This window comes from Phalacrocorax aristotelis, chromosome 16, assembly GCF_949628215.1.
Source record: "Phalacrocorax aristotelis chromosome 16, bGulAri2.1, whole genome shotgun sequence".
Lineage (NCBI taxonomy): Eukaryota > Metazoa > Chordata > Aves > Suliformes > Phalacrocoracidae > Phalacrocorax > Phalacrocorax aristotelis.
Genome location: NC_134291.1, coordinates 13,337,016 through 13,349,078, shown reverse-complemented (window position 1 = coordinate 13,349,078; position 12,063 = coordinate 13,337,016). Strand labels below are relative to the sequence as shown.

General features: G+C 50.1%; 1 protein-coding gene across 1 annotated transcript; it reads right to left on the bottom strand.

The window, feature by feature from the left end:
- Positions 1–2,430: 2,430 nt before the first annotated feature.
- On the bottom strand, positions 2,431–11,044 carry WBP2 (WW domain binding protein 2). Its single transcript, XM_075111199.1, has 8 exons — positions 10,900–11,044; positions 8,671–8,779; positions 7,981–8,116; positions 6,298–6,390; positions 5,887–6,003; positions 5,537–5,659; positions 4,243–4,319; positions 2,431–4,072 (listed from the first exon to the last, which is right to left on the bottom strand). Exons 1-8 carry the CDS (start codon positions 10,956–10,958, stop codon positions 4,019–4,021), a joined length of 768 nt encoding a protein of 255 aa, XP_074967300.1. The 5' UTR covers positions 10,959–11,044; the 3' UTR covers positions 2,431–4,018.
- Positions 11,045–12,063: the final 1,019 nt, after the last annotated feature.

Sequence of the window (12,063 nt, the reverse complement as noted above, 5' to 3'; positions counted from 1 at the left end):
ACGTCAGGGCCGAGAGTAGGGAAGCTGTAAGTGGTACCTGCAGTTCCTGCAGTAACAGGTTTTTGCATAAGACCTCGGAGCCCTTTAGAAATACCCCGTTACGCCACAGCCCCGTGAGGGCGGGCAACAGCCGCGATTCAGAGCGGGGAAGCAGGCGCAAGGTGCAGCGAGCGCCTGCTCAAATGAAGAGCCTCCGTCGCACCAAGGAGACAGAACCGAACACGGTGGCAGAAAACCCGCCTATGCCAAAAGATTAAGTGGATCCAACATTAACTGTTCCCTGTGCTCCCCCTCTTTTTCTTCAGTATAATACCTTCCAAATATTGGAATTTAATGGTACCGGCCCAGCTTTCACATGACAGCCTTTCTGCTGCGCAGCTGATTAATCATTCAAGCAGGGACCAGAACTGGAGGCGTATTAATGCATAACATTTCCTCCTGCCCTACTCCGCCCCCCCTTCCAGAGCAGAAGCAGACTTTCAATTGCACTTCCATGCTTTAATATTTAAAACCTTGTACGTGGGCAGCCGGAGCAGCTGACCCTTGCACACTCTCGAAGCCCTTTCCAAAGCAGAGCACAGCTCCCGGCGCCCATCAGGGAGACGGCAGCGAGCGCTACCTTAAGCCAAGTCTGGGTTTTCAGGTTTTTACGAGGCGAGGCAGGATCGTCACTGGCACTTATCTGGCCAAAATCCGTGCCCTCCTGAATCGCGCTGCTCCACTCGACCCAATACCTGCACGAGCCTTGCTGACTGCGTGACTCACCCAGCCTTTCGGCCCCACAGTTTCAGCGTTCCCAAAAGGTGCTTCACTTCTCATCCGCGTGCTCCAAGCGCACCGAGAAGACCACGGTCTCCTTCCCACCTCCCCCCAGACCACGCCATGGAGGAACGCGGACGCTCACCAAACAAACCACTGTAAAAAGCTCACAGCTCAAAAGCCACCAGTTTAGCTCACTAATACCCATGTTGAGGAGAGGAATATTTCATTTATTCCAGCCTGACTCATCCTCACAACATATTTTCCTTTTTCCAGGCAGCAAACCTCAGGTCTCCCTGCGGATCTCACCCCTTGCCCGCACTAGCGGAAGACGCTCAGCTTGAACCAGAGACAAGCTCTCGTCAGAGCAGATACCTAATGTTTCTTCTCTCAAGCACACTCGGTTGCAGAAAGATTTAAAAAAAAAAGCCCTCACATGGGTTTGTGCTGATTGTCGGCGTGAGAGCTGCAGAGCAAGCTGTGCCGGGCAAGAGGCCTGGGAACTTCATGCAGTCTGTGATTTCTAGGATTGTAGAAAATCTAGTGGAAGATTGTAGAAAAACATAGATGATCTGTCCGGGACGGTAACTGGGAGGGAGCAATTTCAGAACAGAGCACAGAGCAGTTTCTGCAGCATCTCACAGTTGGACTGATGTGACCATTTGAAGTAACTTAATTCACAAAACAGGATTTATTAGGTTCTTACTGGGCTGTAACACTTTCTCTTTTAATGCTTTCCTTCTCCGCCCACCTCTTGCTACAGAAAACAAACCCAAGAGCCTCAGCCAGCGTTAAAACACGGTAAAACAGCCGCGTGGGAGGACATGCGAGCCAGAAGCGCTGTAGGAGAGCAGAACCTGGCTGATGTCCACCCCAGTTGATCAAGTTCAAGAGAACGAAGGTGGCTAGTGGCAGCTGGGAGAGGAATGAAGCCAAGCGAGGTTTGGATGTTACCTGCAGAGCAGCTTCTGCATGACACGTCGGCGCAAAGCGGAGCAACTCGCCCCGTCTCAGTAAGGACGGGGCCGGATCCCACGCGGAGCGCCTCCACTCCCGCCCTGCCGAGTTCTGCTCCCGCGTGAGGAGCAGCTGCTCCCGCACACGCTCTCCCGGCTGCCGGAGTAACAACGGCCCAGCCCACGCCGGGAGCTCAGACCTGACTGGGCAGAGCTACCCAGGCACCTCGGCACGCTGAGGGGGTTTGTTTCAGAAAAAAAAAAACAAAGGCATAAAATTATGGTTTGCTTCTAATTAGAGACAGATTTTAGAGGCAAAACTATGCTGCATCCCTCAACTACTTCCTCTAGCAATAGGTTACAACTTTTACAGGGGCAACTGCTCTGGAAAAACCATCTGGGTGACGCATCTGGGTGAAGCGTTAAGCGGCCGCCCCACCGGTTTAACAACAGGAATTGCAAAATGGGCATTTGTTAGAAAGATTTTAACATCTTTCACCCCTTCTCAGCCAAAACCAGCACAGTTAGAAAGATTTTAACATCTTTCTTTCCTTTCACAAAGTCAGCCAAGAGAAATCAAGCGACTAGTGGCACCAGTGAAGAGCCAAGAACAAAATCCAGGTGATTTTGCTGTTAATTCTCCCTCTCCCCAGCCAAAGCCACTACGTCACCATCCCCTTTGCCCCCTCACACACAAATGCACAAACGCCATAAGTTTTGAGCTGATTTCTCTTTACTTCACAGTCTTTGCAAAACAAATCTGCATTCAAAAGTCATTTTACATTAATATTAATCAAACATTTTCAAAATAAATATTTTTTTTAAATAACCATTTCTTTACATCACTGCAGTAGCAATTCTAAAAAAGTCAGTGCACAGACAGTAGCAATTTGATTAATCAGCTAGACTCAAACAAAAAGAAAACAAGAGGTGGACCTTTTCTCTCTCCAAGCAGGCTGCATGCAGCAAGTCTCAGCAGCTCCCTGGCACACCATCCTCCGGCAGCACGCTGCCTGGGAAGGGCTCGCTCTCTCACCGACGCTGTCAGAGGTCAGCAGACTCTGACTTGTGCAAAGCTTTGTACAACGTGGACTTTTACCGCCGGGTTACTGACCAGTCCTGCAGAGGTTCTGCGTGTTAGAGTCGCTGCTAATGGGATCAACGAATCGGTGCTATGGAAGGAAAACGCTTGAACCCTCACTCCAAGGAGCCCACGTTACTGGGAAGTGGATTCCCAGCCGATGCAGGAGCTCTAACGGCATTAAACCACACTCAAATGAGCAGCTCGGTCACACCTAGCAGCTTACTCCGACGTTTTGCGTATCCTCTCAAGTGCTTCCAGGGCAAAAGTAAAGCAACTATTTTCTCCCCATTAGCTATTAATTCACGGGTGAAATCGCCGCAGTGAGATGCTTCACTGGCCAAAAAGTGTAACTTGTGTTACAGCAGAGGAAAAAAACAAGTGCATTACAGACTAGAGAGTATGGAGGACTCGGGGATCTCGAGCCCACATCTCTAACTGGAAAAAGGAGACAACACCAAGTTAAGTGTTCCCATACGATCTGGAGCTAGTTACATGCTGCTGATCGACCCTGCGCAGGGCAGGACTTTCTCCTAAGAAAGGGGGCTCGTCAGCATCACCACACGCTGCGCGCAGCAGGGCAATTTGGAGGGCTACCACATTATGTGCTACGACTGTCAGGAATGACTTAGCTGAAAAAAAACCAAGAAAGTTGAATAGATATCTGAAAAAGGTAAGAGAGATCCATTTCCTCCGAGATCCCAAAGGTTCCCTTTGAAGCCCTTTCTTGGTAGCAGAGGGAAAGCCTGGATGGGATACGCTGGGTTGAGAGGAATACCCAGAGAGCGCCCTGTGTCCAGAGGTGCTCTGGGCTGCACACCAGGGTAAATTCGAGACCCTCCCAAGCGTCTCGCATCCATGTTATGAGTATGTTAAGTATCCATTTGGAGCAGTTCTTTACTCTAAAGAGGTATAATTTAAGTATCAAAAGAAATAGACATAAGGGGAACAATCACAGATGAAGTGAACCTCCGGTTCTAGCAACGCCACGCGCGGGGAGAAGGGAACACTGCGGTAGGGCAGCAAACCCCCCCGAGCTCTACAAGGTAACCCGGGCTGCTGGAATCCCTCCCCTTGCTCTGCACGTATCTACCACTAGAGTCCATGAAAGCTACGTGCCTCGGGGGAAGGCTCGACTCCTCAGTGCTATGGACCATGCCCCGCGATTCTGCCAAAATGGGAAGTAAGAAAGCAATGAGTTGTGGAGAAGTTCTCTGTTAGCTTATTGGTTTTTCTTGTCTTCTGGCGGGAAGTACGGAGGAGGGGGTGGCTGGTCCTGAAATAAAGGCAATACAGGAATATCAATTCACGGCTAAGGAAAAACAACCCAACAGCAACAAAAAGCCAAGATCAGTTCAGACACACTTGGCTGCGTCATTGAAAAAAAGAACCGCTAAATGCACACTTGGGCTCACACTGCAATACCAGAACGAGCCGGGAACTTACCGTGGGCATATAGACGTTATGTGGGTTGCCTGGGCTGTAGTAAGCACTGGCAGCAGCTTCGGCAGCCTTCGCTTCAGCTGTCACAAGAGAAGTTACAGATTTGGTGACGCACAGAGAACTTTTGCAGTCAAACAAAGCCCCCACATATTCTTGGCCATCAAGTGTTACTAACAGAGTGCTGTTTGACCAACACTTGAGTTGCAAAATAGCTACAACAAACACAACTGAGCGTTCTCTCTTCCAAGCACTAAAAATTCAGTTGCCACAGGACTGTCAAGCCAGAAGTGAAACAGCCCCAAGACTTAGTTTGGACACGTCACCTGGGACTTGCCTGTTAGTCAACACCTAAATGCTAACAGCTCTTTTGCCTAAATCCAGACAACACCCCTTAAAAAAGGCAGTCAAGAAACCGGCCTTCTTGGGAGTGAAAACACAAGACAAAAAAATCAGCACAAGTTTAAAGCAGCTCAGGGGATTCGTAGTTTAAAGACGGTAATTTATTAAGATAATCCAGATCCTCTATTTCTGCAGAATCCAAAACTCTTGTACAACCACCTGGATCAGTGCCGCTTTCCAAATAATAGTTCAAAGACATTTGTTTATTCAAAAAAAAAAAAAAAGAAGAGAAGTTAAGGATATTTGTCTGGATACGAATTTATCTGTGAGATCTATGGTTGTGTCCAGCCACAAAAGCTAATTGTTTGGTTGGGCTGGTTTTGATTGTTGTTCCTTGGATTCTGCCCCGCCCACGCAGACCTTTTAAGACCATGTTTAAAATAATTTTGGTAAATCCCAAATGAGTGAAACTGAGCCTGACTTTTCCCCAGCTCCTCCCCATTACCTCCTCCTCTGTTCCACAGCATTGAAGCAAAAGGAACCAGATTACAGTGAAATGGGGGAAGGGGGAGCAAGTATCAGCAAAGCCACACTTGCTAACTAAAGTGGACTAGAAACATGTTTCACCATCAATTTAATTTTATCCATCTAACAGAGCAAGATTACCACAACAGGAGAACAACAAACCGTATTTTTTCTGCCACAAGAAGAATAAATCCAGCTGCAAAACACCCGCTAATGGCATCCAGCCTGGAGAGAAGCAGGCTGGCCTCCAGACTGAGATGGATGCACAAGGCTGGAGATCAGGGGAGCTCCCTAACATCCTAAACAATTTTAACTTCTAAGTGGAGCTTCTAAGCTGACTCCACGGTCCCCAAGAGGTAACAGACCAGCCACAATGTCTGTTTCATGGGTAACAAAACCGTTGCGAGCTAATTCACCTGAACAGGCTTCTTACCTGCGGGAGTGGCGGGCAGGTCTGGCGCGCTGACGGGGGGCTCCATGGGCCCCGGGTACGGCGGGGGCGGAAGCTGCATGTAACCCATGTCTCCATCCACCACGGGGGGGCCAGGATAAAACTCTGCCAGGAAAGGGAACAGCACAGCAAAAGACTTAAACTCCTTTGGGTGGGTCACAGCATGCAGCCAAAACGAGCCAAAGGCAAACACAATTAAGCTCAGAAACAAAAGCTACACAATGCATCAGATCCAATTCAAAAGACTACATCAAATTTGTGTTTCTTCCCCTTTTTACCCATTTTTACTCTTGCTAACTAGAATAATCCCCATCCTCTAATCCCAGACTTACCGGGAGGCGGTGGTGCATACGGATAGCCCCCGTTAGCTGCAGCTGGTGCGAAAGCATAGGATCCATTTGGCATGTAGGAGTAGCCGTAAGCTCCATTGGGTATTTCACCTCTGGAGACTGGAAAAGTAAAGATAAAGCTGACCTCATCAAAACATCAAGCCTTGCAGGCGAAAACCTCCAAACTTAAAGAATCATTATCTGAAAAACAAACAAGCTCCATCCCAATAATTCTGCTGCTCACTGGATGTGAAAAAAGGTATTTTTCAAAGCAAGCAAGTTCCAAATACAGTCTGAAACTTGAATGGATTTGAATCCAGCCTGTTGTAAGCTAGAACTGCCCTCGCTGGGTGACGAAGGCGAGGCCTCCTGAAACCACGGAACTGTCTGGCCGACACTGCCAGGCTCCCGTACCTTGCGATGCCACCTGCAGCATGCGCTGCCCGAACTCGATAGCACCCCCAGCTGAAAAGGTCATCTTGAACGTGGCAGATCCTTCCCAGCCACCTGCAGAGAGGAGAGACAGGATTCAGAAGCAAGGAGAAGCCGTTTCAATGCTATTTAGCTTCCATGCTTTATCTACAGATGCCCTGTATGTAGTTCTTTAAAGAGCTTATATCCCAAAAATCCAAGAAAAAAAATGCAGATAAAGCAGCAGAATTACCCTATTATCAGAAAAATTTACACTGTGGTATTTTCAGGTCAAGAAACACCTGAAGAAGAAATATCAATGAGGGAGACCTCCAAAAGCTTACTAAAGCTGTGCCTGTTACCACACCAGCTGCCAACAGACCAAGCTATCAGAAGTGCTGGATTTGCTCTAGCTTTGTACAAGATTAGTGCAGAAGACGGGGATTTTGTTAATCCTGTCTGCTAAAAAGCCTTTGCAACTACACCTAACTGTCAGCTATAAATTAGTTTGGGAGTTTGAGTGCCCAGTGAAGCAAAGAGCTTAATGAAAAACATGGTCCTCCTAAATCCATTACAGTCCATGGAAGATATTTCAAGTCTGGATAATAATAATAATAAAAAATAGTGACATCTCATATTGCAGACTAAAAAAGAAAAACATGCACAGCCCAGAGTCCCAACAACGCATCAAAGCAGAAGCTGTGTCAGTGCTGAAACAGGGACATGTAGATTAAAGAGCATTTTGAGCTAAACCAGACTCTCACGGCTGTTAAAGCAACATCCTCTTTAAAGGAGACACCCTCTGGGGGAAACTCACAAAGATTTAGCTAAAGCAGTTCGTCTTTCACACAGTTTACAGAGTTTGCCGTTACTGCTCGAGCTTCCTCCCCCACTGGGTGGTCCCACTGCGCTGCTATCCAGAAGCTACGACGCTAACTTCAGGATTATAGGCCGAAGCCCCCTCAGCACCACACTGTGATTTCAGTGCCACAACTAATAGACTAGACCAAACTGGGGCTGAAAGAGTTTACTGAACTATGTGCCTCTGGTAACAAGGGGAAGCATAAAACAGCGATTTAAAAAATTCTCCTTGAAAATGTCTACCACAACCTTCTGACTGATCATACTATGAAAACACCCCTTGAAAGTTCCCTGATTTCAAGACAGTCCATTCTCTTCCAAATGTCATTTTTACTGCTAAGACGCATGAGCGCAATAGCATGCCTCTCCCTGAGCTGCACAAGAAACTGATGGTGGAGAACAGCACTCTGGAGATCTGCACCTGAAAACCCTAACAGATCCCAAAAGGATGAGGATTCTTTGGCACAGGGCCACCGGGATGCAGGCGAACAGGTAACCCCAACTGACCACACACAGCAAAATGACATCCCCGCTCTTGCTGGCTCTGCTCTGGTGTTTACTCAGCGAGGTCACTTGGCCGAGTGAACTTAGTGTTGTGCACAGAGGGCAGGAACGAGATCGGTTGCAGAACAGATCTGTTCATTGTAACTGTGCAGGGAGCAGATAAGCAGAATATGTTTAGCTGCTACTTTCAAAGAAAGAAGCACATTTTAGCAGTACTGTACCATTTGGTCAGTATCCTGTTTCGGTTACGCTGGATACTTACTTTGCTATGAATTGTGTAGCTGAACTCAGATACAGAGCACGCACCTGTACTATACATACCTCCTGCCTCGGCTTTCACTGTGCCCTTGATATAATTTGCTCCAAAGACAGGCTGCTTAATCTCGCAATCTTTCAACAAATAGAAGGGCATCATGAAAGACTGCATAGCATCCTTTCCCTTCGATACAAAGATAACCTGAAAAGAAAATAACGTTACAAAGGGTATTTAAAACAAACAGGAAACACAGCCCCGACGCCCTAGTTTATTATATGAAGAGACTCTTGGACGGACCAAAACTCCCTCCCACATGTGAAGCTCCTCGTCAGTTCTGTGAGCTACACACCACAGCCACAGGGGTAAACTGAAGCCTCAAGATAATAGAGACTCCCACGAAGAGCACCCTTGCTCAGGTAATACTCCTCCCAGCTTCCAAAGAACTTGCAGCTCCACACAGCTGTGATTTAGTAGCTGTGCTGTTGTATTCAATGTTTCCAGACCATTGCTGATTTCCAGTCCTGACGACACCTGATGGACTAAACAGCTGCCTGTATCGGACCTAATCACATTTATTATCTTTTGACAAATAGATAGGCTATGCGATGAATTCCTAATGCTTCCCAAAGGGAGAGGATGAGCCATACTTCAAGGAGTAGTAGATTACCCTGACTTTCATGCACTGAGGACATTTAAATACAGAATCACAAAGAGCCCTTATCTCCTTACCCAAGATAAAGCCTTTTACTACTCACTCGGTAGGGAGTCAAGAAAACACTCCCCTTCTTGGTCCCTTTGAAGGCATCCGGCATCGGTTCGATATCACTGAAGGTAATTTCTATGTGATCATAGGTCATCAAAACGCTGCAAACAAGATTAGAGACATGCTGTTACAGTGTCACAGCTCTAGGCAGAAGTGCAATATGCATGTAAGTTTACTGACCTACCACAACTGCCTTTAATCTCAGGCCAGTGCTCAGCAGACAAAAATCAGCCCAGCTTGCGTTTTATTTTTTTTTGTTGGCAGTAGCAACTTAAGCAGTACTGGCTGCTTGTTCTCAGCCTTGTGTTCCCTCCTCGGTGTGCTGGCACAGCTACTGCTCTCTGCATAGCCAGGCAGTGCCTCTAGTCAGTTGAACTGATCAAGATCTTGAGACAGAGAGGTATCTATGTTGGTGTGTGTTTGGGTTTTTTTTATTTTTTTAAGTTGTGTTGCATTTCCGCTGGATCGGTTGCCTAATTTGGTTCACCACAAGTAACAAAACAGAGGAAGGACTGCTGAAGCAGGAACTGCTCAGGCTGGCTTATGCAACACGGCTGTTGAAGGCCTAACTGCAGCTTAAGCAACTCTGTCACAGAAATGTGACATGAGGAACATCCCTTTCTTGCCACCAGACTTCATTAACCCGTGTCATCTGCAGCGAGTCCTTAATTCTCAATTAGAAACTGACCTGATTAAAACCAGTGCAACACCCTTGCGCGGATGCAGCGGGTAACCGGTATTAACATAACAGCTTCCATATGAGGGACTCTAATCCCTAAAGCTGGAGAAACCTCCACCACCTTTAGCTTTGGCAGCTTACACGTATGTCACCATCCCCAGCCATTCGCCAGCAAGCGGATGTCCCTCCAGCAAAAGCTCCAGAAGGGCGCAAGGGCCAGCAGCTCTGTCCAGGCTACGGCGTATTGGCTGAATCAGCCGCCACAGGCAGCCCAGGCTGCAGCGTGAGAGGCAACCCCTGACCCAAGGCAGGCTGATAACTGGGAACAACGGTAACACATCCGGCTGCTGCAGCTGTTTGTTTCCGTGAATGCAAATTTAAGCCCCAGAGCTGATCTTACTAAGTTCTTCTAAGAAGGGCCACATCCCAAACGGAAGTCAGGCGCAGAATTCCTACACCTCTGTTTAACCAGCCTCATGGAAAGAAGCCCTGAAAAATGAACTACCCCTTTGTCCCCGAAGCAGGTGACTGCCACGTCAGAACTGAAGCACGCTGGCAGACACAGCGGGCAAGGACAGCCCACTGCCATGCAGACAGAAGCAGCTCTGTGGAGGCTTCCTGTTTCCATGGTTATATCCCAGCACCTTTCTCCAACACTGTTGCTGCTTCCCGAACACACGGAGGGGGTGTGAGCACAGGGAACCCAGCAAACCAAACCGGGCAGCTGGCCTAGCGCTTCCCAAGTGGGCGGCTCCTGAACCGAGGCAGGCTGCAGGTGCAGCACCGCAGTGCCCCAGCAGCTTCTCAGCAGCGTCCCAGCTCTTCAGCAGCGCACCCAGCCCTCCAGCAGCACCCCCAGCAGCGGCCCCAGCCCTCCAGCAGCACCCCCAGCAGCGGCCCCAGCCCTCCAGCAGCACCCCCAGCAGCGGCCCCAGCCCTCCAGCAGCACCCCCAGCAGCGGCCCCAGCCCTCCAGCAGCGCCCCCAGCAGCGGCCCCAGCCCTCCAGCAGCACCCCCAGCAGCGGCCCCAGCCCTCCAGCAGCGCCCCCAGCAGCGGCCCCAGCCCGCCCCCAGCGCCCCCAGCAGCGGCCCCAGCCCGCCCCCAGCGCCCCCAGCAGCGGCCCCAGCCCGCCCCCAGCGCCCCCAGCAGCGGCCCCAGCCCGCCCCCAGCGCCGGGTGGCGATAGGAGGCTGACGGCTGAGCCCAGGCCGGAACCACCCGGCTGGGCTGAGCTCTGCGCACCGGGCCCTCGGGGGAGAGGCTGGGGACTGCAGCGACAGCCAGCGGCAGGCGGGGGGGCGGGCAGGCCGCAGAGGGAGCGGGGCGGGGGAGGCCCATGGGGGTACGTACAGCCCCTCCGCCCGTAGAGGGGAGGCCGAGCACAACCAAGAGGGTTAAACCACCGCCCCCCCCAGGCCCCGCGGCACCCCTCCCCCTCCCCACACAGCCTCCCCCCGAGGCGGGAAGCAGGGCGGGACGCAGCTCCCGCGCCCCACGGGCGGCCGCGGCCGGAGGAGGGGAGGGGGGACGGCGGCACCTCACCTCTCGCTGTTGTTCACGATGACGCCGCCACCCTCCGAGTGGTTCCTGTTGAGCGCCATGGCCGCCGCCGCCGCCGCCTCACGGCCCCCGCTCTGCGCCTGCGCGGCACGGACGCGCGGGGCGGGCCGCGGCGGGCGGGGCGGGCCGCGCGGGGCACGCTGGGACTTGTAGTCCCCCGCCGGCCGCCATGACACCCCCTGCAGCCTCCCGCCCCCATTTTTAATTATTAGCGATTTACTGAGCTCAAGCCAGCTTAGGTTTTATTAAGTTTCCTCAGTTTTCTAATATACAAGAATAGAGTAATCCAAATAGCCAGACTCCTTTTCCGGAGAGCTCTCAAACATGTTTATAAACCCATTAATCATCCCATTATGTTGACCATCTCTAATAAAATTATTTTGGTTATTTAGAGCCCGCCTGAACTTGGCAGCAGTTTTTCTGGCTTTTTTCTGGTGTTTCTGGCTGCTCACGAGGGCACTCCGCATAGCGGCGCTTGGCGGGAGTTCGCAGAGCACCCCAGCGGCATCCACATCGACATTTTGTTTTAAAATGCTACGTTTTGCTGCGGTTTGCACCTCATTTTTTACCCCGAAGACATTTCTTGGCTGGCTCACTAGCGGATAAAACATTTTCCCTAGGAGGCTGTCCAGTTTTGCATACAAAAAGGGGCTGTTTGCACAGTCCATGCAACCACAAGAGGTTTTCAAAGCTGTTTGGCAGGATCTCCCAGGGAAAAGCCCAGAGTTAAGTGGAGACAAAATTGGACTCTCAGCAGGTGGTATGAGCAGAATTCAGGTGTTTGGTAGAGCAGAATAAAAATCATTGCACATATGAGCTGGTGCCGCGCATAAAATGAGGCTTAACCCCTTAAACAGCCAAGATGCTTGCTCCATTTCCAACAATTTTTTATTTCACATTTGGTGCGCATTTCATGTTTCACATGCTTGCAAATGGATTTTTGAGCCCAATATTGGCTGCTCTCCATGCTAGAACCAATCACATTCTAAACTTACCCCTTTAGATTGGAGCATGTTAAACTGGAAGGACTAACCAGTCAGCCTATAAACAAGCCAGGACCCTGTCTGTCTGTCTGTCGGGAGGGAATCTGGGAATAGGAAAATACCTGCAGAGCTACCATAGGAGTAGCCTCCTCCAAGTGCACAA

What these genes read in the sequence shown, in the direction of transcription:
- WBP2 (XM_075111199.1), bottom strand. Translation starts at nt 10,958, where the DNA reads ATGGCGCTCAACAGGAACCACTCGGAGGGTGGCGGCGTCATCGTGAAC. An exon ending in ATCGTGAACAACAGCGAGAG is followed by an intron (nt 8,780 to 10,899) that starts GTGAGGTGCCGC and finishes TCTTGTTTGCAG; the next exon opens with CGTTTTGATGACCTATGATC. An exon ending in TTTTCTTGACTCCCTACCGA is followed by an intron (nt 8,117 to 8,670) that starts GTGAGTAGTAAA and finishes TTTTCTTTTCAG; the next exon opens with GTTATCTTTGTATCGAAGGG.